Source organism: Labrus mixtus, chromosome 5, assembly GCF_963584025.1.
Source record: "Labrus mixtus chromosome 5, fLabMix1.1, whole genome shotgun sequence".
Lineage (NCBI taxonomy): Eukaryota > Metazoa > Chordata > Actinopteri > Labriformes > Labridae > Labrus > Labrus mixtus.
Window position 1 is genome coordinate 27,164,990 of NC_083616.1, and position 24,873 is coordinate 27,189,862.

Below are 24,873 nucleotides of genomic sequence, written 5' to 3' on the forward strand. Positions count from 1 at the left end.
ATTTTACCCTCTGAAGTCGTTCTTCTTCCTGTTTCTGTACATCTTCCTCATGACCCTGATGAAGACCTCGAGCCGAAACGCGCTGCTTTACTTTGTTTTATTTGTTTGTCTGGCTGGTCGTTACATGTTTTAATAATCTTAATCTCATCACGTCTTTATCCTGGGTGATTTAAGGTTTTAAAAAAGAAGAAAGAAAATGATGACTCGTGCATTTCTGTAAAAACTGGATGTTTTTCAGTCTTGAACTCATTTCAAGCATTTTGTGTAAAACTGCTTCTGAAGATTATTTTTCATTCTGGATTAATCTGCGTATTATTTATAGATGATCACTGTTTGGATTGTAAACATTCCTAAAATATTTAGAAATGTCTCCGCATCGACCCGGAGCCCGAAGTGACGACTTCACAAAGAAAGCTTTGTGACCAAACCTCGACATCGATCGACTACGAGGCTTTAAACAGCTGCTGATTAGTTTCTGTTTATAAACTTCTTTATCAGATGTTTCTGATGTGTTCAATATTTCTGAATGTTTTAAAAGGGATGCTGATGAGGGACCGGTACGATTAGTTAAATATCGAGGACTCGTTGACGTCATAAGAAAGTTTTATTTCACGGGTTGTGAGCTCCTCTGTGGTTAAAAACCTGGATATGTTCATTCCATCAACTAGTCAGAAATATGAAGTCAAAAAACTGTGGTAAAAAAGAAAAGACTAACGTGAAGTAAAGAACCTCTAACTTCTGGATGACCGCAGAGGGAGGACGCTTTACTTACCCACAATGCTTTTCTCCGGTGCCGGGGGGACGATGTATCCTACATGCAGGTACTTTGAGGCCAGTTTACTGTGCAGGCCGAGGAAATCACTGAAACGCCGTTTTACTGAAAACTCGCCCGTCTGAAACAGAGACAGAGAGGTCTGGACGAGAGAGAGAGAGAGAGAGAGAGAGAGAGAGGGAGAGAGAGAGAGAGAGGGAGAGAGAGAGGGAGAGAGAGACAGAGAGAGAGAGAGAGAGAGAGAGAGGGAGAGAGAGACAGAGAGAGAGAGAGATGGAGAGAGAGAGAGAGAGAGGGAGAGAGAGAGAGGGAGAGAGAGAGGGGAGAGAGGGAGAGAGAGACAGAGAGAGAGAGAGAGACAGAGACAGAGAGAGAGAGAGAGAGAGAGAGAGAGACAGAGAGAGAGAGAGAGAGAGTTACAGTGGGCTCATAAAGAGGCTTTGTTATTCTACTTTGTCAAAAAGAAATGAAATGTATAATTGTATGTAGCGAACTGGTTTGTGAACTAAGCCTCGAGATTGGCATTTTGACGGTCGCCATCTTGTTATAAGTGACCATATTTGGTCGTTGGCCAAATCCTCAGAGTGTCTTCAGAACAAAACTCTAAAAAATATATTTTTTGTTGGGAGCATCCTGTCAATCACAGGTAGCCCCGCCCTTAGTCCTCCCCTTCCTTCTGGTTTTAATAGGACAATACTTTTAGAAACATCGTGCTGTACTGAAGAAAACTTAACGCTTAACGCACTTAACGCTGTTGCGCCAGTGGAGTCGCCCCCTAGTGGTCATTAGTAAGAATGCAGGCTAAAGGCCTTTCAGAGGCTACATGCACTTCAGTCTGTTGGTGTCACATTCAAACTTTTTTGTCTTTCTGCGTTTGGTGAATTCATGTGGAGATGACGTTTATTCTTTAAACTTTAAAATATAATACTTCTAAAACTATTGCACAAAAAAAACATAGTTTGATTAAACTCTCACCTTCGTGGTGACTTTGTAGGCCATGTACGCGTTCATCCCGTCCCCTGAAACACAAACACAGTCACATGAGTTTTCTATGCAAACAGAATAAATACTTTGAACAGAGAAACACCGAGCTCAGATATCAGACTGGTTAAACTGGTTACTTGTGTTTACCTGCAACAAATCGCTCAGTGTTTCAACAGTTTTATTACCTGTGTATCTTTATTACCTTGTTCATATTGACTTAGGGGGACTGACGGACTTAGGCGCAGTAATGATCAAACACACCGCCTGCTGTAAACTAACCTCAAACAGAAAAACATGCAAAGCACAAACTTTGTCGTTTTTGCATTCATTTATCTTCCTTTTGCTCTGTCCAAAACTTCTGCTTTAAAGCCTGTAACGGCATATTGCAACCTGCAGGGGGCGCTACCAGGGCTGCACTGTTGTTCTATCAATAAACCATGAGCACAATAATAAACTATGATGAGCTACAGCGTGACTGAGCAGGCATACTCAGCATTTTACCTCAGCCCTGTCAGGACGTCTGCTGACACCAGGGGAAGACAGAAAAGACCAACTTTTTAATTATGTTCAGGGAGGGGGCTGATGGGTAATGTAGTCTCCGTTTGTAGAGACACAAACACTGACTTACAACCTTCCTCAGAAATAAGGAAAACCTTCTGCAACTATCATTCCCATCCTGGAAAAAAAAGCTCTAATTTCTAAGGATATTCCAGAATATTCCAGGACTATGTTGATGGGATATCAGCGTGTACTCACCCACTTTCTCGGGGTCAGACACCGCTATGTGCATGTCGATTGAATCGCCACCCTCCTCCTCCTCGATCTACAGAAAACAGGGGAAAAAAACACAGACGTCAGAGAGGACCCTCTTCCAGAACTTTCTCCTCAAGTTGTGTCCAAACTGAAGCTTGACCACAAGGTGAAATATCAAGGAAGGCGAAGAGAGGAGGGAAATTATTTTTTCAACAAATATTTGCGACTTGAGTGCAAACAGACAAAGAGCTAAAAGCGACCCTTTAAGCCAAACGACCCGAGTGTTAAAAGTGATGTGTGTGTGTGTGTGTGTGTGTGTGTGTGTGTGTGTGTGTGTGTGTGTGTGTGTGTGTGTTTTGATACCTCGTCGAAGGAGGAGTGTGTGTACATGTCGTCGTGGGTGTGTCCGATGCGAGGCGTGATGACGGAGATGGGAGGGGTGATGGGGGTGATGGCAGGCGAGGGGCCGTCAGACAGCAGGACGTCTCTCTCTGGACTGTCCAACGACACCTCCTCTGTGGCCTCTACGAGGAGAAAACACAAAGAGAGAGAGAGAGAGAGACGGTGAGCGAGAGCAGGAAGTCAAATATACATCACTATTCTTTTTTTACAGAGAGATGTGAACGTGGTCGACATTTGAGGGATTTATGACACAGAAAACAATTTGACCTTGACTGAAAATAACACGAATACTTGAACTCTGCACCAACATGACAAAGGGAAGCTGCTCAGGAGGCTGCTGTTCATCACAGGTGAATATAAGCTACATGCTTTAACCATAAGGCTCTGATCATTGTTTAAGTTTAGGCTTCATTTTACAAATGTTTTTAATAATGACTTAACGCCTCGTAGTACAACGAGAAGGTAAAAAAAGAAATGCATCATTAAGGAAATGACCAGAAAGAGACAGGAAGTAGAAAAAGAAAAGCGCAGCCAAAATCAAAATGTAACGACCAATAAAGTTTGAAAAATGTGTCTGAAAGTCGTCATTAAATTCTCTCCAGCTGAAAACTGAAAAATATAAACTGTACATGTGAAGTGGATGTGACAGTTTTAGTGGTTTAAGATTCATCCTGATTCAAAGGAGTCGAGCACGGCTCAATTATTTCTGATGGATTTGGAGATCAGGATTTCAAACATGATTACTCGATGATTTCACCACTTCTGCATTCATCAAACTTAAACACTTCCTGAACAAGAAATAAAGAATTGAAAACAACAACTGAGTTTTTGAGGTCGTGGTGATGAACTCATGCGGCCAAAATACATGTGACAAAATCTGCAGAGGTAAAGAGCGCCACACGGCGATCGTTCAATCCTGATTATCTTGTTTTTATGATCCTCCGGAGAAATAAAGTGAAATTGAAGCTGGATGAATTGCCGAGAACTAGAATGGAGTGAGTGGTCTACGGGGAAACAGAATGTGCACTCAGACTTGTGAACATGTTGCTGATGAGAGTAAAAATATTCTTCATTAAATGAATTTGAAGCTGCGCTCTCTGAAACATCTGTCAGGTCAAAGCGATGCAGCAGAACCGTAATCACTCTTCATCGAAAACAGAGAAATACGATACCTATGTGCAGCGGGATTCTGCTTCAAAACTCCAAAAAAAAAAAAAAAAACTGGAAAGAAGTCGTGAAAAGTGATGATGGAGGACGTGTTCTTCGCCAGCTTCAAGCGGCGCCGTGGAAATATTTTCAAAAATAAAAGTGCAAAAAACAGGAAAACACTAAATATGCACACGACTCGCACAAAGGTTGCAAAAAGAGACAAAACAGCACGAACCAGCTGATCCACCTGCTGCGTAAATAAGTCCAGAGTAACCGAGAACGTCCGACAGCAGCCCCCTTTAAAAAGCAGAGGCCCCTCCCACTGGGCGTTTCTAACCGCGTTTCCAATTAACATATTTCTTATTATTTAACATCAGCTTTTAGAGTCTTTCATCTTTACCGTTATGATGATTAAGTTTGAATTCAAAACACAGCCACATGTTGTAGAAATGAAGAAAACAACAACATGGGGTTTGATTTCTTTAAAGCGTGCAGGTGTTTTAGGCGGACGGGAGAAGGTGGGCGTGGATCTGTAACGCAGCGTCTGCAGGTGAGTGGACTCAAAGCTGAGAGTAAGCAAAGTAGGATGGAGGTGAATTTCCCGGCTCATGAGAGACGCTGTGGGAAAGAGAAACGTTTGGTTTGAACGCTGGTTCAGATTCGGAGCGCCGTCAGACATTTCAGTGGCGAGCTCACTTCTGACGTCCACCGCCACAAAATACAAACTTAATGCTCCTGATGATGATGAGGATATTTAAGATGGTTCTGATGCAGAACTCTCAAGAGCAGCTGTCCATGTTGTTGCTGATGACGATATATTAACGCTGTGCTCTGCCTCTGGTCACTTCCTGTCAGCCCAAGTGGTCACTTCCTGTCAGCACCTGTGTGTCTGATCAGACTTAAAGCTGTTTGTTTGTAATTCCTGTCGTTGTTTCCTCCTCTCGAGATCGAGTCGTTTTTACTCTCTGATGTTCGTCGCTTTGGATTAAAGCGCCTGATAAATAAATTGTAGAATATTGTGTGTGTGTGTGTGTGTGTGTGTGTGTGTGTGTGTGTGTGTGTGTGTGTGTGTGTGTGTGTGTGTGTGTGTGTGTGTGTGTGTGTGTGTGTGTGTGTGTGTGTGTGTGTGTGTGTGTACCTGCAAACAGGTCCTCTGGATCGTCTTTGAACAGTGACTCTTGTTTCGGTCCGTTTGAGTTGCTGCTGATGTCTAGAGCCGGCAGACTGGCAGGTTCCGACTGTAAACACACGCACACCAACACACAAACACACACACACACACACAAGCACGCAAACACGCACACGCACACGTAAAAGGACAAAAAGAATGTGATTTTCAGCATGTCCACCGCGCCTTCACCAAAGAAACCAGAAGCAGCTGTTTCATCGCTCGCTTCAAAGCCTCCACTCCGTTCACAAAAACTGTCACCTTACCTCGTGGATCACGGGAGATGTTTGTCCCCCTCTGCTTGTTTGACTGTGTGACTTTAGTGTTCAGCAGAGTTTCCTCGGGTCAGAAACAATATTTGTGAAGTAACCAGTTCGGGCAGCTGGAGACGAGCTGTGAACGCCGCGTTGTTTTAAAGTATATCTCGTAGTGTTTGGAGTCCTTGTGCATCATATCTAGTGATTCTTTTCACCACTCACACCTGAATAAAGTGAGGTGTGTTCGCTGACTTTGTCCCAGCTGTGGACGAGCGACACCTGAGTCCTGCGAGGTAAACGAGTGTTTCATCAGCAGAGCTTCAAGGCTCTGAAGAGAGGGACTTAAAAGAAAATAATCTCGTTTCGATAAAAGCGTCCTTGTCTTTACATGAAAGTCTTTTTCTGAATCCTTTTTAATAATAATAATTACAGCCCGACCGATTCATCGCCCGGCCGATAACATCATATCCGGTGACTATCAGTATCGGCTAACTTTATCACAGATATGCGCCGATATTGGTAGATTTATTCACCAGCCGAATAACATTTCACTTGAGTATTGTTGGATTACACAGGACGTATCGGACATGTCGCCGCAGGAGCTGGGAATCGAACCTCCGACCTGCCAGTTGAGACACAAACTACTCTACCAAGTGAGCCACAGCCGCACCTTCATTTCCTCAAATGGGGGGGGATCCATGAAGATTGTCTTTCCATACCACGGAAACAAAAGTATAAGCAAACTCCGACGCATATTCGACGGCAAAGTTTGAGTCCTGAAACGTTGTCAGCTTGTTTGGGGCAGCTGTGGCTCAGTGGTAGAGTCTGTGGTCTCTCCTGTAGCCACATGTCCAGTGTGTCCTTGGGTTAAACACCTAACCACAAACACCGCTGCTTCGGCGGTGTGTGAATGTATAAGAATGGGATTAGTTACTTCTGATGGTCACTTTACACAGAAACCTCTACCATCAGTTTGTGAATGTGCACTTTCCCGTTTTTGATGCAGCGGAGAAGAGGAGCAAAGGTCACATCTCTACCTCTGCTCTCTCTGTGCAGACTCGACATATTCCACAGAAGAAGAAGAAGAAGAAGTAAGAAGCCTCCAGCAGCGGGCGTCATCCATCCTGCAGCAGCAGCAGCACACACAGCTTCCTGCCTGCAGCCCGGAGGAAACAACCAGCTGCTGCTCCACAAACACTGGAGGTAAAACTTGATCATGTGACTTCACACCAACTGTCACCGCCACTTCCTGAGAAAACAGAGCGCCCACACACCGCCGATCAGATACCAGTGACTGACACCTGCGGGACATCTTTATCCCACCAAGAGGGTGCACAGAGAGTCTGCAGGAGGAAATGATATCTCACCCCCCCCCCCCCCCCCTTGTTTTTGAATCTCCTCAAAAAAAAAAGTTCTCGTTAAACGCCCTTCAGCGAGGAACCAAACCTCAAACACGGTAAACATCACCTGATGCGAACACAAACAAACACCCGAGAAGGTAAACAAACCGTCCAGTGTAGAAGGTGTTGAAGTTTTCTCGATACCCACGCACCTGATCGACTTCACACTCACCGACGAGAATGAACAGGACGACCGTTCAACTCAAATGACTCAAAATAAGCCACAAGGTCAGTGAAGTAGCCGCCGTGTTCTCTGTGTTGGTCACCGATGTGCAGACGCAGACATGTCTCATTTTGTTATTGCACTTTAATCAAAAACAAGCAGTTTGAGAGTTAAATCGTTTTTGCACCACACACGAGAGATCATGAGAAAACAGTAACTAAAGCCGCTTTCACGTCTGCTCTCCTGAAAATGGTCTGCTTCAGATATTCTCCTGATCCGGCTGTTCACACAAGCTCCTCACAGCTGGAGGAGGGGGGGGAGGGGGGGGGGGGGGGGGGGTCTCCTGAGGTAAGACGTGATGTAAAAAAAACATCGCTGAAGTAGCGGACGGAGCAACAGAGTCCTCTATACGACGCTATAATGAGAATATTTGTCTTTGGAGAGATTTTAAGCTGAGCAGATAAAAGAGGGGGGAGGGGGAGGAGAGGAAATGAGTGATGATGACGAGGAGCTTCCTACGTCCTTACTCAGCAGACACACACAGAGAGGGTCAGAGGAAACACACACACACACACACACACACACACACACACACACACACACACACACACACACACACACACACACACACACACACACACACACACACACACACACACACACACACACACACACACACACAGATTGTTGAAGAGCGATGAAGTTCTTTTCAATGTGCTCTTTTGCACCTGTAAGCACACCCAACGGTGATGTCACACTTCAGGACCTGCGTTCACTGACGCCATATTTTGCACGGGCACATCTCCGAGACGCCCTCACTGTCAGCTGATCTTTGTCGCCGCACTTTCAGTTGAAAAAAACAGTTGAACTTGAACCGAAGTGTTAATAGTTTACAGACAAACTTCACAGACGTCGTCGTGGCGGTTCAGGAAAAGAAATCTGCAGTCTTCCGCTTTCAGCTGAATGCTAATAGCATGCTAACACTCTCCCAACGTCAGCGCTAGCAAGCTATAATGTTTACTTTGTTTACCATCTTTGTTTAGCTCGTTTTAATGTCAATATTTATTTATTTGCACAAACTCAAAGTACAGCCGAGGCAGACAGGAGAGTCAAAGCCCCGCCGTAGTTTTCATAAAGCAACAAGTTCAACATGACCTGCTGACCTGCAATTATGAGAAGAACCAACACTTAATGTACACACCTCGTGCAGCCTCGGGTAGAAGGTGCATGCATCATTCGGCCAATAAGATGAAGGGCGCTGACTAGTCATCAGCGCCTCTCACATTCATTGGTGTTCATATGTTACCATGTATCTAAAAGAGGGGAGCAGATCAGGGACAAAGTGGTCAACAGAAAACAAAGCAGCACTTCTGATTTGATAATTGTTTTGGATTCTGGAGTGACGACGCATTAAGGCACCGAGTGAAACATGATGAACATCGTATAGATATAGGAACTGTAACTGTCTGCCAATTCTGCAGGTAATTATTAAAACATCAGAGTGCAGGATTCACATGTTGCTGTGATGACCTCAAGCTGATGGGAACACGAACCTCTGAAGTTATCGATGTCGCACAGCTCACATTACAGAATTACAAACATTAAAGGAGCAGTATGTAACTCTGACACCTAGTGGTTAAAATGGGTACTGCAGTCCAAATTCAAAACATTGTAGAGAGTTGTCTCCCCCGCCCTCCTCTCTAGAGTCGATGCTCACGCAGGTCACCATGTGGTGGACTCTGAAGCTTCAGTGTTTATCCAGCTCTGCATCGGTCTGTAAACCTTTCTGTGTTCTAACCTCTCTCCATTTTTCAAAAGCATCTCCAATATTGATCCTAGTTTGAGCTCGTGGAGCTTATTAGAAACATGCAGAGGCTTTTTAGGTCGGGTACAATCACTTCTATCTGAACCACTTCTCTTGCTGCTTCCATCGCTGCAACATCTGTTGGTTTGACCTGATAACTGCTCTCATATCTGACAAACCGAGGGGCGTCCAAAACAGCCGTGTGTGGGTGCCTTAAAACCGCCTATGGTCCAAACAAATCCAGAGCATTCAGGACCAGAATCTAAAGTTAGAAGGAGGACATACTGGCTGCTGCATTGTTGTCAGAGAAGCCAGCACTTCAACATAGCATGTTTCCTTAATGTCTGATCATGTAGTAAGATCACTTTATCATTTCACTCACTACACATCTTACTGATACTTACTTCAGGAAACATAAATCTGACTGCAAAATATGATTCAGAATCTGTCAAAGAGTTGGTGAGATAGCTCAGCCTCTGCAGCAGCTAGCCTAGCATGGCTAATCACTCAGCAGGAAATGACTGTGTGCAACAGGAACATGAGGACACGGCGGAGGAAATTAATGTCAGAGCTGAACTGTGCTGACACTAAAAAAAAAAACACACTCAAATGTGCAACAATAATCAGGATACTCCCGGGTTAACGTCCAACTTCATACCAATGATTTTACAAGGTGATTAAACATCATTAAAAACGTGAATCAAGACGTTTTTAAACGTGTTTCAACACAAACTGAACATGGAAACTTCCATCAAGGAGGGGTTAGACTGTGACAGTGTATGTACCTAATAAACTTTACTCAAGAGACCGACAGTCCACTTCACCTCCCTGCACACCGACACACTAAAGGAGGAAACGGGACGAGTCAGAGGTTATCAAACATGCCAGTTCACCCGAGTCCACCTTAAAAAGCTCCGACAGGGAGAATGTGTTTAACATCCTTCTTCTGTTTATTGGTGCTGCTGAGGCGGCGTGTCAGGCCATAAAACACAGGGAAGTGGATGACACACACACACACAGACTCACACACACACACACACACACACACACACACACACACACACACACACACACACAGACTCACACACACACAGAGACACAGACTCACACACACACACACACACACACACACACACACACAGGTCATTGAAGAGCTCTGTTGTTGTGACACTCGAGGAAGAGAATCATCACCAGGAATGAAATCTAGAGTGCTGACATGACAAAAAACAGGCCTCTGTGTGTGTGTGTGTGTGTGTGTGTGTGTGTGTGTGTGTGTGTGTGTGTTAGTGTGTTAGTGTGTGTGTGTGTGTGTTTCTCAGTAAAAGTTACAAAACTGCTGAAGAAGAGACTTTACAAATACTAAACTGTTTCAAACTGACAAAGATATTTCCCGATACAGAGGTCTCACTCCTTCTAAACTCTGTGCACCCTCCTCAGATGTAACAGGGATTCGTGTGTTATTGTTGGACTTCAGTTCTTTATTTCTGTCAAGATGTGCATGAAAAATGACATGACAATAAACTACCCGTTTGTGAAATACATTACAGTAATGTGTATTTTGTTACGCAGCTGGTTTTTTGAATTTCGCTCAGAGAGGGAGGTCGGCGGAGGATGCTGAAGCGGGGCAGACAGAAACCCTTTTCAGACCGTTTTTTCACAAATTACTGATTTTTTGTGTTTCTTCCTGTGTTACCTGTTCGTATATGTGTTTCCATGTACCAACTGTGACAAGCTGTGACAACAAATTTCCCCCGAGGGATGAAAAAGTATTGTACTGTAAAAGTGCCGTAACTACTACGACTTCTGAGTCTGATTCGCCTTCTCATGGTACAAAGAGGAGGACAAGTCAAAGAGGTATTCTCTCTCTCTCTCTCCACAACTCCACTAGTTTTTTCCTCCTTCTCCATAATCCAGGAGAACGCCCCTTCTCCTCACTGCTCTGTTTACTAGTTAGCAGCTTCCTGTTTGTTGCTGGCTCCTATTGGTTGTTGACAATAGTCGCTTCACTGAACAACATGCTTAAGTGTATTCTTAAAAGTACAGAGTGTGTCTGCCTCCCGGACCCTGACTGGAAGATGTTTCAAAAGCAGAGGGGCCTGATAACCGGAGGCTCTACCTCCCAGCTCAGATTGAGGTCTTTGACCACCAAACACCAAACCACTGAGATCACATGAGCGCCCTGACGCTGAAAAAGTCACATTTGTCTGCGATTTTGAAAACCGCTCTGAAAGTTGTTACAGGCGTAAGGCCAGCATTAGACAAAATGTGGGAGTTTTCTTGCAATTTTTTGTTGTTGTTTTACTGACAACAACAAAGTTCCCAATACTAGGAGCCAAGGACTTCTATTTTAGTTGCCATGGTAACAAAAAAGGTCTCATATTGAAGTTAAAAATTCTGGTATCATGACAACCCCTGAGTCTGACCTCTTACTGTAAAGTGTCTCTAAACGATGTGTGTGTGTGTGTATGAGTCCTTGGTTTCTGTCTAAGTGGAAACAAAAAGGTCTCTGTGCAGCAAACTGTGTTAATTTAATTGCTTTTCTTTTGAAAGAATTCAAAAACCTCCTGTGGTCAACTGAACCTGATTCAGTTATGAAATGAACACCGTATTGGTTTGTAGTTTTGTTCAGATTTTTCTACACAGTTGTGGAGCTGAGTCACAGTTTTTTCTTAAAGTATCGACAACAGGAGCTTCTTTCAGCTTTGAGAAGACGAGACTTTGTTTAAGTAACATAAATAATCGTGTTGACACAAAAAATGTGACCCAGGTTATGACTTTCTCACAATATTTGCACAAAGTTTCGAGAGCAAATTTACAGAACGTGACACAAACAAACACACAGATGGTCAAATAGAAGAAAATATTGATGTCATGAGCCGATTTCACATTCTCACTCTTGACAATTTCTAGAGAATTTCAGGACTTCTGCTTTTTATCAATGCTACGTGTAGTTGAACAGAATCTCAATCTGAACTAAAGAGTGGAGAAGAACATACTGGAGAACAGGAAACATAATGCAGCAGGTTCATTAGAGCACGGAGATGGTAGAGGTGGCGTGCAGACAGTCTATGGTCGTGCAGCGATCACAGGGAATAAACGTCACCACCCCCTCCCACTCGCTCCAGGTGAATTCTCCTGATTATATCCTGCTGCGTTCTCACATCAGCTCACTCTGACTTTCTGCAGAATAAATACGAGGAGGCTGGAGGAGAAACTCTGGGTAAATTCAGGTTTTTCACACATGCAGCCCTACATGAAGTCCACCTTGTTTCTCTCAGTGCCTAAAGGCGTCATCACTCCTGAATCCAAAACAATCATTAAAACAAGTGCTGCTTTGTTTTTCTCTAACCACATTGTCCCTGATCTGCTCCCCTCTGACTAGTTAGGGCTTCACGTTTTCCAGGTGTTTTGTGCAGGTGTGAACGAGACAATAGAACAGAACATTATACAGCACAGACAAGTTTTTTTTATACAAACACAAAAAGGGACAAGAAAGCCATAAATAAAATGGGAATTAAAAAAAAACAAAGAAATATTATAAATATGATAATGAAATTCTATCCATGTGGTGGATATCCTCCTCCACAAACTGACCCAGCTCACAGTGCCGGCCTCCACCTGTCAGTGGAACTTCCTGACTGACAGGAGGCAGCAGGTGAGACTGGGGAGCATCACATCCAACACCCGGACAATCAGCACTGGCGTCCCCCAGGGAAGTGTCCTCTAACCACTGCTCTTCTCCCTCTACACCAACGACTGCACCTCAAGCTCTGGAAGTTTGCAGACGACGTCACCGTGATCGGTCTCGTCGGGGACGGTGTTCATATGTGTTACCAGCAATATTTTCTTCTATTTGTCCGTCTGTGTGTTTGTTTGTGTCACATTCTGGGTGTTTAAATCGAATTTACATTTTTGTTCTTTTCAGCATCATGAAGACAAGATAATTGAGATTAAACGATGCTGCAATGTTGCGCTCGTTTTGATTTGAGGTTTTGTCTAATGGTAAATGTTTCAAAGTGTTTGTTTGTATTATGTCACAAGAGTACATCACCACAACCTCAAAAACACTGAGTTTATTTTTAGTTATTTATAACAAATCTAATTATCTTTTTCTTATTCATACTTTCCTTTGCTTTTTGATAAACACGTGATGCAGATGTTGTAAGATCAATGAGTTGTTGTGTTTAATAACCTCGATCTCAACATCAATCAGAATAATTGTGATAAAGATTTTTGCCATAATCGAGCAGCCCTGGATGATGATGAGTCTTACAGGCGGGAGGCTGGAACAGCGGGCCCTCTGGTGCAGTCCGAACCATCTGGAGCTGAACCCCCTCAAGACTGAGGAGATGACAGTGGGCTTTAGGAGAAGCCCCCCTACACTCCCCCCTCTTTGTCGTCACTGTCAGGTTCCTCGGATCCACAATCTCCCGGGACCTGAAGTGGTCTCCCCACATAACCACTATCAGTGTTGACTCAGCAGAGGATGAACTTCCTGCGTCAGCTCAGGAAGTTCAACTCACTTCATCATGTAAATATTATCCTCCTCATCTGACATTAACCTATGCACCCTGCCTTGATGTAAACACTGTAAAAAAATAACAATCTAGCTTTTGTAAATGACTCCATCTGAACTCTTAGCTCTCAAGTAGACGGAGCTCCCTGAACCTTCAGCGAGGAGATCGGGCACGACTACCACCTGAGGTCCCTGACGCCCAGCCGCCACCATCGCACTGAGTCGTCCCCACAACCACCGCCGTCCTCATTCATGCACGGCCTGCTCCGACCTCCACCTCAGCGTCAAGGAAGTGTGGACAACAGGAAGTACATCAGGACCACAAAGGAGAAATCCTTCCTGCATCTTATCTCATCTCCCCCTACCCCATTTTTCTTTCGTTACATAACAAAGAGTGAGGTCTTTAACCTGCTTTTTGTAAAACGTCTTGAGATAACACTTTTTATAAATTGGCGCTATACAAATAAAGATTGATTGATTGATCCGTTACATATTTACAAAATGTATTATCATGTTCATTTCAGTATCTTTTACACTCACGACTGCACTGTTTGTCTTATTCAGTTGTGTCTTTGTTTATTGCACATGAAGAGCCCAGTTTACCGAAGTCAAATTCCTTGTATGTGTGAGCACACCTGGCCAATAAAGCCGATTCTGGTTCTATCTGAACGGCTGATTAAGTGAAAGACTAGAAAGGCACTCATGGAGGTATTTTTTAGATCTTATATATGTTTCAAATAGTCTTGAAAAAATACTAAAAGGGTAACTTTTAAGGATTTAATTTGTGTAAAAAAAAATACTTATTGGCAAGTTACAAGTTATTGAATAAAAAAATCTAACTTTCTGTCCTCCATCACAAAACCAACTCAACTTTGGCATCGACACATTATTAGCCCAAATCCAGCTTTGACATTCCTCCCAAAATAAACTACAAATATTTCTGCTCTGTTGCAGTGTTCAACTTCTACAGAGTGCAAGGAATGCAAAATCTAAAGCAGGGTACACCATACAAGATAATCTGATAAAAGTCAGCAGAGGCCCGATTATCTGATGGTTCCAGAGATGATCTTACAGATGTTCCCATGGTGTGATTCTAACCCGCCACGATCTGCTCCGAAGACGATTGGGGCCGCCCCGAATTAAAATCTTTAATATTACACGTTCTGTTTTACGATCAGACATCCTGTTGTGTGGGGCACCGGTGGACTAGTGGTTGGTGCGTTCGCCTCATGTACGTAGGCTGTGGTTCTCCGGGTGGGCGGCCCAGGTTCGGCTCCGGCCTGTGGCTCCTTTCCCGCATGTCTTTCCCCTCTCTCTCTCTCTCTCTCTCTCTCTCTCATCTCTCCAATAAAAGGCATAACAAAGAAAAAATAAATCCTGTTGTGCGGGAAGAACACAGAGGACGACCGACTGTCACATGGAACAGAACTACAGCCAATCAGGAAGCAAGCTGACTGAAGCAGGAAGCACAACACACAGCCATGGCAACGACAGCAAACGCGGAGCATGAAGTTTGATGTCCGTCAGAAATGGAGGACCAGCTTGTCGATTTGTGTTTACAGAGTTTATACAACATGTCCTGTAAAACGGTCAAACGGTTTTGTTTACTACAAAGTCTCGTCCTCACTGAAGTCCTCCCTCGACCTCAAAATGACGCTGCAAGACTGTCAACAACAATCCACCCATATTACACCCGTTTACTCTCTCTGCATTGCTTCATCAGACACCTGTTTATATCTCTGACCCCCCCCCCCCCCCCAGGTCTTCTGACCAGGGCCGGCTTGTTGTCGTACTTTTTAATCTGTGGCTTGGGACTCCCTCTCTCTCTCTCTCTCTCTCTCTCTCTCTCTCTCTCTCTCTCTCTCTCTCTCTCTGCACATCGATCTGCAGCTCTGACTGATGTTTTTTAATCTTCATCTTTTATAACCGACTTTAATCAGGATATCATTATGGGATGTAACGTCTGTGCGAGTGTTGTTTTCCTGTGCTCGGCGACCGTCTTTCAGGATTTTAAATGTTGTTATTACGGTCATGTTAAAATGTTGCGAGGCACTTTGTGACCTCGCTCTGTGAAAGGTGCTACACCAAATTATTATTATGACTTTGTTTATTTGTACAAAAACACACAAGAAGTAAGAAACTTTAATCTGCTTAGCCCACCCACCGTATCTGGAGTCATTCCGATTTTCCAGCCTGCCCTGAACGCATCACGCACACCTGTGTGACTGTCACCTGACGCGCGAGGAGCCAACACACCTATTCTGCGTTTCCATCCGCGCAGAAATGACCCTCCTCGGCTCATGTAGCCGTCGCTTTGAAGGCCACCGTTAAGTGTTGTTAAATTCAGCGTTAAAACGGCGGATTTCTCTGAGTGATGACAAAACACGGTGAAATAAAACAGGAGGTCCCACGCAGACGAACCAAACCTCATTCATTCATTAACACTTTTAGGGGTCTTCTCCCTGCCTGCGCCCCTTACTCTAAGTTTACATTTGCTGTCAGCTGGAGGCATCACGCCCTGCCTGCCTCTTCTCCCATCGGCCTCCCTTCATCACCTCCACCTCCTCCACCTCCTCCACCTCCTCCTCCTCCTCCTCCCCCTCACCTCCTGTGTGGCGGCCGGCTTCGGGTGCAGGTTCTCCCCGTCCTTCAGCTCGTTGATGTCGGCGGGCTGCGGTGGAGGGTCCCGGGCTGTGTCCGCCATGTTCGCGTCGTTCCTGCGGTTGTTGATGGTGATGATGATAGCTAGCGGCTAGCTAACAGACACACACACATACACACACACACACGCGCCGACAGACAGAGAAAACAGTCGACTGACAGGCCGAGGGGAGGAGGAGGAGGAGGAGGAGGAGGAGAGGGGGAGCGGGGGAGTCAGGAGGTTTTCCCAGCTCTGTCATGTGACGAGCAGGAGTCCTGATGGGAGCCAGAGAGGCGGCGAAAGAGGAGAGGTCTCACTCTGCCGCGTTTTTGTGTAAAACTTAAAACGTTTCCACTTTGAGAGTTAGCTCAGAGGCGCTGCTTGTCAACACTCAGCAGGCATGGCAGGCAACTGCTTGGGGCCCCAGACCAATAGGGGGGCCCCCTGAGGCCTCACAAACTTAAACCAAAGCATAGCCCCAAAAGTGAAAATTCTGCAAAGACAGTAGGAACCTCCTTAAGCAGCCCCATCTGACGGGACTCACTGTCGTTGCTCTTCTAAGTGTTGAATGCATTATAGCAGTGAAATCAAATTAAGTAAAAAAAAAAAAGAAAAAGGAAGAAGAATTATCCGTCTATTGGAGAGAAAAAAGAAACAGGAAAGCATTGGGACGCTGGTTGGATGGCACCCCAATTGATTTTTGCCCCACCAGACTCCAGAATCACCACTGAGTCAGCTAATGTGGACATTTAGCCTTCAAGCGACTTAGGCCACGTCCACACGTATACAGATATATTTTAACCGTTTTAACTGTTCACACAAATACAAGTTAACGTGATTTTTTTTTTAAAATCTCCACCTTGGAATGCGTTTTTCAAAGACGTCGTTTGCAGTGACCAAAAACTCTGTTTTCAATTGTTTTCATGTGGACGCGAGGCCAAAAGGGAGAGAAAATACTACGTTTTCAAAAAAATCGTATATGTGTGGATGGGGTCTTAATCATTTCATAAATTCACGCAAAAAAACTTAAAGTTGCACTATGTATGCTTGTTTTGGTAGAGAAATATGAAAGTTAGAGAAGTGTACAGATTCTGTGGTATACGTCCATAACTCTATACACAAACTGTCCTCAGAGGAAAATGTGATCCCTGTACACTAATTTATGTTTATTTATTTATTTGTTAGGGACAGTGCATATTAATGAACAACTGTAACAATTACAGCTGTAAAAATGTCAGATTGTAGCAGAAGTGTTAGTTTCCATCTGTTGTCCCTAGGCAGGTAAGAGAAAGACAAATTACAAATAAAATACAAATACAAAGGCACAAGTGACACAAGACAATAATAGAGGTTAAAGGTTAAAAGTGGTCACAGACTTGGTTTTCTTTTATCCACTTATTGTGAGTGGGAGAATATTCCAATATTTAGTTCCTTTGACTGACAGAACAGTTTGTCTGAATGTAGTGCGTCTGTGTGGGACCTCACAGTCTCCTCAGGCTGTGGCCCCTGGTGCCGATCCCACTGGCAGACTTCAGCTTTATAAAGTCCTTCAAAGGAGGAGGAGCAAAACATGCATTTTTAAAATGAACAAAATTATGGAAATTTAGTAAATGATGTTTATCTAAAACAGTGCAATGGTGAAACGAAGATTTTTATGTGTTACCTCTTTAAGAGAAAGTAGTGAAAAAACATTCAACCTAAATATTAAAGTGAGTTTGTATAATTATACGGAAGCCATAAGGGCCCAATCACAGAGAGACTCCAAAAATGCTTGACCACATCTGGGGAAAGAACAGCTGGGCGCGCCTGTGGAGCGGGGCTGTGTGTGCATATGGGCGAGCGAATAAAACAAGTGGGGAGGAAATGGATTCAGGAAAACGTAGAGCTCCGCCATTGCTTTGCTCCGAGACGAGGAGGGGGCAAAATGTCATGAAAAGCAGAGGTCCTGCCGTGTTCTTACGTCAACGCGTGGGCAGTGAGGAGAGACATCCGATCTGAAAAAAAACATGAATACACTGATGTCGGAGGAATGACTTTCCAACTCGAACAAAACTGGGACCATCCGAGGAGCACATGACTGCAGCAAAAGTCAGAGTTTGCTTTTGACACATGCATCTCTCCCAAAGACTGTAAATATTACGATCTCACACCGAAAACTTCACAAGTTTTGTGCAAGTGTGAAAGCAGCTGTGGGTTTTCTACGCTGCCTTGATGTAAAGGATTTGTGTAAATTTGTTATTTTTTATTCATTCATCTTTTAATTTAATATAGCCTACAGTTGATTTGCGTGTATTACAATATCTTTTTTACCTGGGGCATGACGCTTCTGGTGTAATTAATAAAGTTTTAAAGAAAAAAAACGAGTTTCCGCTATAGACGATCTTTGCGGGATGCTTTTTTTCTGATCGTTTCCGTGTCGTTAGCGAATCAGTGTCGGGTAACTGTGAAACCATGCTGTACACAGGAGTTCAACAAACTCTGAAATAGCTCAAATATTACTCCAAAATACACTTGTAAGGTTGGCGTTCCCGCCGACAGAGCTGGCTATCTGTTCAGATAACATTTTGAGTTTACATCGGCTCTTCCGGGTGAGAAACAAAAGATAGTCTTTCTGTTCGTAGCTGTGTTAGCATGGAGGCTAACGGGGTGACGGCTAGCTTTGCATCAGAAGAGCACCGAGTCCAAAATCTGACCCAAGAGGAAGAGGAGGACCTGAAGCTGGCGTTAGCAAACATGACAGTGGAAGGTAAGAGCAGGTTTATGAAGCGGTGATCGTTTTAAGAAGATCTTTTAAACTTGTTTAGTCAGTAAAAATAAAGTCAGGCTAAATGCTAACGACGAGTTGAAACACTTATATATTAACTCTATATTTAAAAATCAATATTTAACTCATAATAAGTTTTAATGTTTGTGTGAAATGCTTTTGATTACAGGAGTTCACTAAAGTGTGTTTTATCCTGTGTTGGAGTATTATGAGGGACAAAAAATGACTAAAGTATAAAAAAATAAATATATAAATGTTGGTAGAACTGCATACAATAATGTATAAATAATTAAATAAAAGCATCAATAAATATATAAATATATAAATGCTGAAAACAATACATCAATGAATAAATAATAAATACACTTTGTTAATGAAAAAGGCTATTTATATATTTTTACATGTATTTATTTATTTATTAGCGTATTTCTACAGTTATATATGTATCAATGCATACATTTCCACATTAATTGAGTTATTCATTTATTTCTGTATTTTAACATTTACACATCTATTTATTTCTGTGTCCAGGTCGTAAGAGGAAAAGTCTATATATAAATTTGCTTCTGTCTGTTTTTCAAAATTGACCAGTAATGTTAGGACGGCCCACTTAATTTACATATTTACTTTTCCTTGTACAACATGGACACAGAAAGAAAGAAAGAAAGAAATATATGAATATATTTATTTATATGTGAATTGTTGCATTTATTTATATATATATATTTATTGATGCATTTATTTAATTATTTATTTATTTATACATTATTGTATGCATTTCTCCCCACATTTATTTATTTATTTATTAATTCATTTATTTATTTATGCTTTAGTAATTTTTTGTCCCTCATAGATTATTGTCTCTTTCTGAATGATTTGTCTCTGTATTAATCATTCTTGCAACTTTGAAGTAGAGATGCACCGATTGGCAGAATCAGGGCCGATACCGATGGTTGAATTAATACCAAATTAGCCGATTGCCGATACCAATGTTTGTTTCATGAGGTAAAGGCCCTGAGACACCAAGCAGACGGCAAAGAACTAGTGGCGACGAAGGCCGACTGTGGCGTTGCCTCACGTCTTGGCCAAAAAGTTGCACTAGAACAAACCTCAAAGACTACAGCCGACAGCCGACCACCGCGTAGGAAGAAGGGAAGGCGACAGAGCCGGACACACCGCAAAAACTAGGAACGACGGCTGCCGATCTCCTTGGTGTGAGAATCAACATAGTACCTAAACAGTGTAGAACCGAAAACATGATGCAGCCGTCCAATTACAAGTACGGTGAACGTATGGTCACGTACATGCACTCGTGCAGCAGTAACAGTATAGAAACGTCACTCCGCCCCTCCCATTGGCTGGAGCTGAATTCTCCGGAGAATATCCTGCTGCTGAAAAAATCCTAGGAGGCTGGCAGGAGAAACTCTGGGTGAAGTACGAGCGAAAAATGCGGCTGATTGAGTTCACACACACACACACACACACACACACACACACACACACACACACACACACACAGCTCCTCCTGGAGTTTCTGCAAGTGTGGAAACCGTTCTTAAAAATCTAAGATCCTGCTGGCCACTTCAACTCTATAACGCAGCTTGCTATTATCTATAAAAACTACAATACCCATGAACCTCAGCGGCTGATCTTATGAAAAAGTTGTAATGCATCCTTATTTTGTTCCCTCCTTTTTTCACTTCTCACATCCTTTTTTTGTTCTCTGACAGTTTTCTCTCTTTTCTTTAAGTTACTCTCCTCCTTAGTTTACTTGTTTTGTTTCCTTGTTTCCTTGTTTCCTTTCCTAGACCTGCTGCAGAGGGCTCAGGCTGTGCAGACGGACAGCAACACGGGGGAGCTGGGCGTCAACACGGACCCGGACTGGGAGAGTCAGGTGGCGGCCATGTTGGAGTACAGCGCCACGCTGACGGAGCAGTACACCAGTCTGATGAAGAAGCAGGGCGAGGAGGAGCAGGCCAAGGAGAAGGAGAAACAGCAACTGCAGAAGAAGAAGGAGGAAGCAGTCCGCCAGCACCAGGTGAGACCAACACACACACACACACGTGAAAACACAGATAACACATAACAGGTGTGTGTTTAACCTTCAGACTGTTTTCAGGCTCTTCTGGACAAACTGGAGTCTCTGCGAGTGAAACTGCAGCTGAACAACTCGAAGGCCACCAGGAAGAACTTCTTAGCAAAGAAACAGGAAATGACCTCGGAGAAGAACAGAGCAGAGGAGGAGAGGAACAGGTACAGACCATTAACACCCCGCAGGTTCTCACCATGACGCTGATGTACCTTTTGTTGCATCCCCATGTCTCAGTGAGCGTTCCCGTTCGCTGTAATGGAGAACTTTAGAATCCCTTAAATGCACCTGAAGGATGTAGGAGCTTAAAGATAAGATACAAGTGAAATGTTGTGAGGAAACACAGGTGTGTCCTACCGTAGTATGCAGGTTTAATAACACACACACAGAGAAACTCCTGACGTAAGACGTGATGTGAGTTTAAAGTGTGAAGGGAATGATGATGATGATGATGTCTCTCCTCAGGCTGGACAAGGAGCTGAACGAGAACGTGGTGAAGCTGAGCGCTCTGAAAAAGGAGCAGAGCGAGGAGCAGAGCAGGTGGCAGGAGGAGCTGGAGGAGCTGAGGCAGGAGATGGAGCAGGTGAGGAGGGAGGCGCAGGAGGCCGACCTGCAGGCCTTAAAGGACGAGATCGCTGCCGTGGAGAAGCAGAGAGACGTCGCCATGGAGCGCATCGAGGCCTGGCTGAAAGAGGTAACGTCATGATTCCACATTTGAAACCAGCAACCTTAAATCTTGCGCTTACCCTGAATCTGGTTGGTCTCAGGTGGGGCAGTACCTGAACGGTCTCAGGGAGGAGTTTCCGCAGCAGTACCCCCACGAGAGGCAGAAGTGGGAGAAGAAGGAGGGGGTGGTGCGGAGGAGCCAGGCCGAGCTGCAGAGTCGGTTCCAGGAGGTTCTGCAGCAGCTGCAGCAGGGTCGAGATCTAGAGTCGCTCCCCAGGATCAACGTGCCGTCTCTGCCGCAGGTCCCCATGGTGAGTCCTTCTTTAAAAACACAACCTTTTTATCTCTGAACTTTGGTCTGCACAGGAAACAAAAGAAGAAGCCAAAGCACCAAGAGTTTTCTTATCTGCTGGAAATGTCGTCCGCTTAGATGTTTTTTTACTCTCGTCTCTGGTGCGACGTGTTTGACCAGAAGAAGAGGGAATTCCAACGTCCTTTCACCGGCCCAAGTTTGACCACCTGATCGTTTCTGTTAATGCATGTTTGTGAACCAAACCCAGATGCTGTCATGTCCAAGTTCATCACTCAGAAAGGCGCTGTTGACGTCACCAGTGATCTTTTCTTAATGTTTGATATTGACACCTGATCGTATCTTGCACCCACATCCTCCTCGCTCCGCGCCTGATCAAGAAATAAACGATCTCAAATATAAAACATGCAGTAAAAAGTAACGGAGCAGTGTCGGTCACACAGCGGCCGTTGCCAACAGACTGTTGTCATGGAGACAGGGCGGACGTGCAGCGCTTTTCTTCTTGGCGCGCAAACGCTGCATGCAAACACTCCAGGTGCACACGGGGGGACCTAACCCTTAAACTAATCCAACTTGATTCTGTGCTGAACACGGTTGTCATGACAGCAGAATCTTAAAGTTTGATACGATTCTAGTAAAACAATCAAACAGTGATGAGTGTTCTGTTACCATGGCAACCAAAATAAAACTCCTAGACGAGCTATATTGGGTAATTTCTTGTACTTAAAAGTCGCAGCCTTAATTACGTTGCCAAATGATTTGTGCAATTTAGATGTTGTGGTTAAAATCTGAAGAGCAGAAGTTTTTTTTAATGCAATTATTTTCATCAAATTGTTTTGAAGTTTCTTTTTTTTTTTTTTTTCAACTTTCTTTATTGCTTTTACATATTAACAACATTTCCACTTAGCAATGTCCATACAGAATGTGTGTGTTTTTTTCCAACAAGAACAAGATAAACAAACAGATACATACAAACAATTAGACCCCTCCCCTAAATTGTTTTGAAGTTTCAAACATGTTGTCGACTTTAGTTCTGATTTGTCTTTTTCCCGACAGGCCGACCTGAGGTTCAATCAGGTGATGCAGCCTCTGCACCACCCTCAGTTCATGCCCTCGCCTCCTCCACACCCAATGAACCGACCGCTCCCTCCTCAGAGACACCCACACTTCTTCCAGCAGCCGTACCACCAGCCCCCCCCCTACCACCCCCAGTACCGCTACCGCCACAACCACCCGCCACCCCCGCACCATTTCCAGGCACCCCTCCCACCCCAGCACTACCCTCCCCCTCAGTTCCAGCCCCACATCAGAGCTCAGATGAGGGTGACGCCGCCTCCCAGCCTCTCCCCGTCTCCTCCCATTCAGCCCGTGGCTCCTTCCCCGCCTCCCCCCGCGGCCGCCGCTCCGTCCTCCGCCCCCGCCGGCAAACTAGACAAAGTCCTGGAGAAGCTCGGTACTCGTTTCCCACAGTGCAACAGGGCTCAGCTGACGTCGCTGCTGCAGCAGGTTAAGATCTCCCGGGGCACGTTGGCCGGCATGTCCATGGAGGAGGTCATGGAGCAGGTCGGCGTGAAGCTGACCCAGAGCGAGAGGCCAGCTCCCGGTCCAATCAGCCGGCCCACTCCGCCGGGCCCCATCCAGAGACCGGCGTCCTCTCCTCAGCGGGGAGCGGCAGGCGGCGGTCAGAGCGTCGGGCCCCGCAAACTCTGCCTGATGTGTCAGAACCTCGTGGATCCAGACAGCCGCCACCCGCTCAGCTGCTCCCACATCATCCACAAAGACTGCATCCGGGTGTGGCTGCAGTCCAGCAAGAACAACTCCTGCCCGTTCTGCCCCGCCAAGTGACGCGGAACACGGTGACACCTCCGCCTCCACTCGGACTCTGATCAGTGCCATTAAAATAATATTACTTTGATGTACTCACTGCTGCATGTCTCATCCTCATTCAGGAACGATGAACAGCGTTGTTCCACATTTGAGAAGATTTATATCTCCATGTATTTAACAGTTTAACCTGAGCCGATCCTCTCCAAGCATCGTTCTTTATTTTGTCTGATATGTTTTATTTTCCTGAACTATGCCAAATGAAAGCGTCTGAAATCGCTTTTAAGTTTTTCATTTTGATGTTAAACAAATAAAAATACTTATTAACTTCTGATGTTCAGTGGTCGGTTCTTTCCAGGCTCGACAAGGACGCACTGACGAGCAGCACGTCATCATGCTGAACAAATCACACGCTAGAGTTGAAAGACTTTTTGATCCAGTAGATGTCGCCCTTGAGCTCCAGCATGACACCCAAAACCACACTGAAGCCTGGACATACCTCCAACCCCCCCCTCCACTCGCGTTGAGGACTTTTGGCGCCAGCGGCAGACAAAATGAGATATAGCTGCACTCACCTGTGTCCTGCATTGTTGTCTTAGCATGCTAATGTTAGCGCTCGTAGCTTCACGTTGCAAATTGACCTTTTTTTTTTTTTTTTTTAATTAAACATTTTGCAGTTTGGGCCTCAGATGGTACAAAACATGACAAGACATGAGAAAAAAACAAAGGGGTTAAAAAGGTGCTTCATAGACTTTTTGACAGTCTTTTGTTTCCAGGTACAAACACATTCGAGACCCACTGAATTTGGCTCTATGACCCACTTTTGGGTCTCGACCCACCAGTTGAGAACCCCTGTGCTGTAGCATACTCTGCTTGATCTGCTTCCTGCTGCATTTGAGACTCCTTAAAAACTGGAGACTGAAACAATAAAATAAACGAGGAAGAATACACAGAAATAAAATCAACAGAGGAGTACCAGTAATCTTTTTGTGATCAGTGGCGACCCCCCCCTCCCCGCTGGCCGGTTTAAAGAATGCAGCTTTAATTCACCTTTGCCTCATCTTCACTTTTGAAACTTAAAAATGACAGTCTGTAATGAAGTATGGAGATGAATCGAGGACTCCTACCTTAATGTGCTGAAAATAGACGTTCTATAGTAAAGGCTTTTTGTTTATGAGCGACATTAAAGCTGTGGATGCCCTCTGATGCAC

General features: G+C 44.4%; 2 protein-coding genes across 3 annotated transcripts in view; one reads left to right on the forward strand and one right to left on the reverse strand.

Annotated features, from left to right (window-relative positions):
• Nucleotides 1-16,244, reverse strand: part of snx2 (sorting nexin 2) — a 36,941-nt gene extending 20,697 nt beyond the window's left edge. The window contains exons 1-6 of one of the 2 annotated variants that reach the window (XM_061039137.1): nt 15,974-16,244; nt 5,199-5,298; nt 2,873-3,033; nt 2,513-2,579; nt 1,748-1,791; nt 773-914 (exon numbers count right to left, since the gene is read on the reverse strand). In XM_061039137.1, coding sequence (XP_060895120.1) covers nt 773-914; nt 1,748-1,791; nt 2,513-2,579; nt 2,873-3,033; nt 5,199-5,298; nt 15,974-16,072 — 613 coding nt within the window. In that variant the 5' untranslated portion in view covers nt 16,073-16,244. Of the gene's footprint in view, nt 1-772; nt 915-1,747; nt 1,792-2,512; nt 2,580-2,872; nt 3,034-4,083; nt 4,315-5,198; nt 5,299-15,973 lie in introns of those variants that run through there. The other variant, XM_061039138.1, reaches the window with a different exon arrangement.
• Nucleotides 16,245-18,388: 2,144 nt separating this feature from the next.
• Nucleotides 18,389-23,993, forward strand: rnf214 (ring finger protein 214). Its single transcript, XM_061039131.1, has 6 exons — nt 18,389-18,755; nt 20,582-20,811; nt 20,893-21,026; nt 21,328-21,556; nt 21,630-21,839; nt 22,895-23,993. Exons 1-6 carry the CDS (start codon nt 18,641-18,643, stop codon nt 23,681-23,683), a joined length of 1,707 nt encoding a protein of 568 aa, XP_060895114.1. The 5' UTR covers nt 18,389-18,640; the 3' UTR covers nt 23,684-23,993.
• The last annotated feature ends 880 nt before the right edge of the window (nt 23,994-24,873 follow it).

What these genes read in the sequence shown, in the direction of transcription:
- rnf214 (XM_061039131.1), top strand. Translation starts at nt 18,641, where the DNA reads ATGGAGGCTAACGGGGTGACGGCTAGCTTTGCATCAGAAGAGCACCGA. An exon ending in AGCAAACATGACAGTGGAAG is followed by an intron (nt 18,756 to 20,581) that starts GTAAGAGCAGGT and finishes TTCCTTTCCTAG; the next exon opens with ACCTGCTGCAGAGGGCTCAG. An exon ending in GCAGAGGAGGAGAGGAACAG is followed by an intron (nt 21,027 to 21,327) that starts GTACAGACCATT and finishes GTCTCTCCTCAG; the next exon opens with GCTGGACAAGGAGCTGAACG.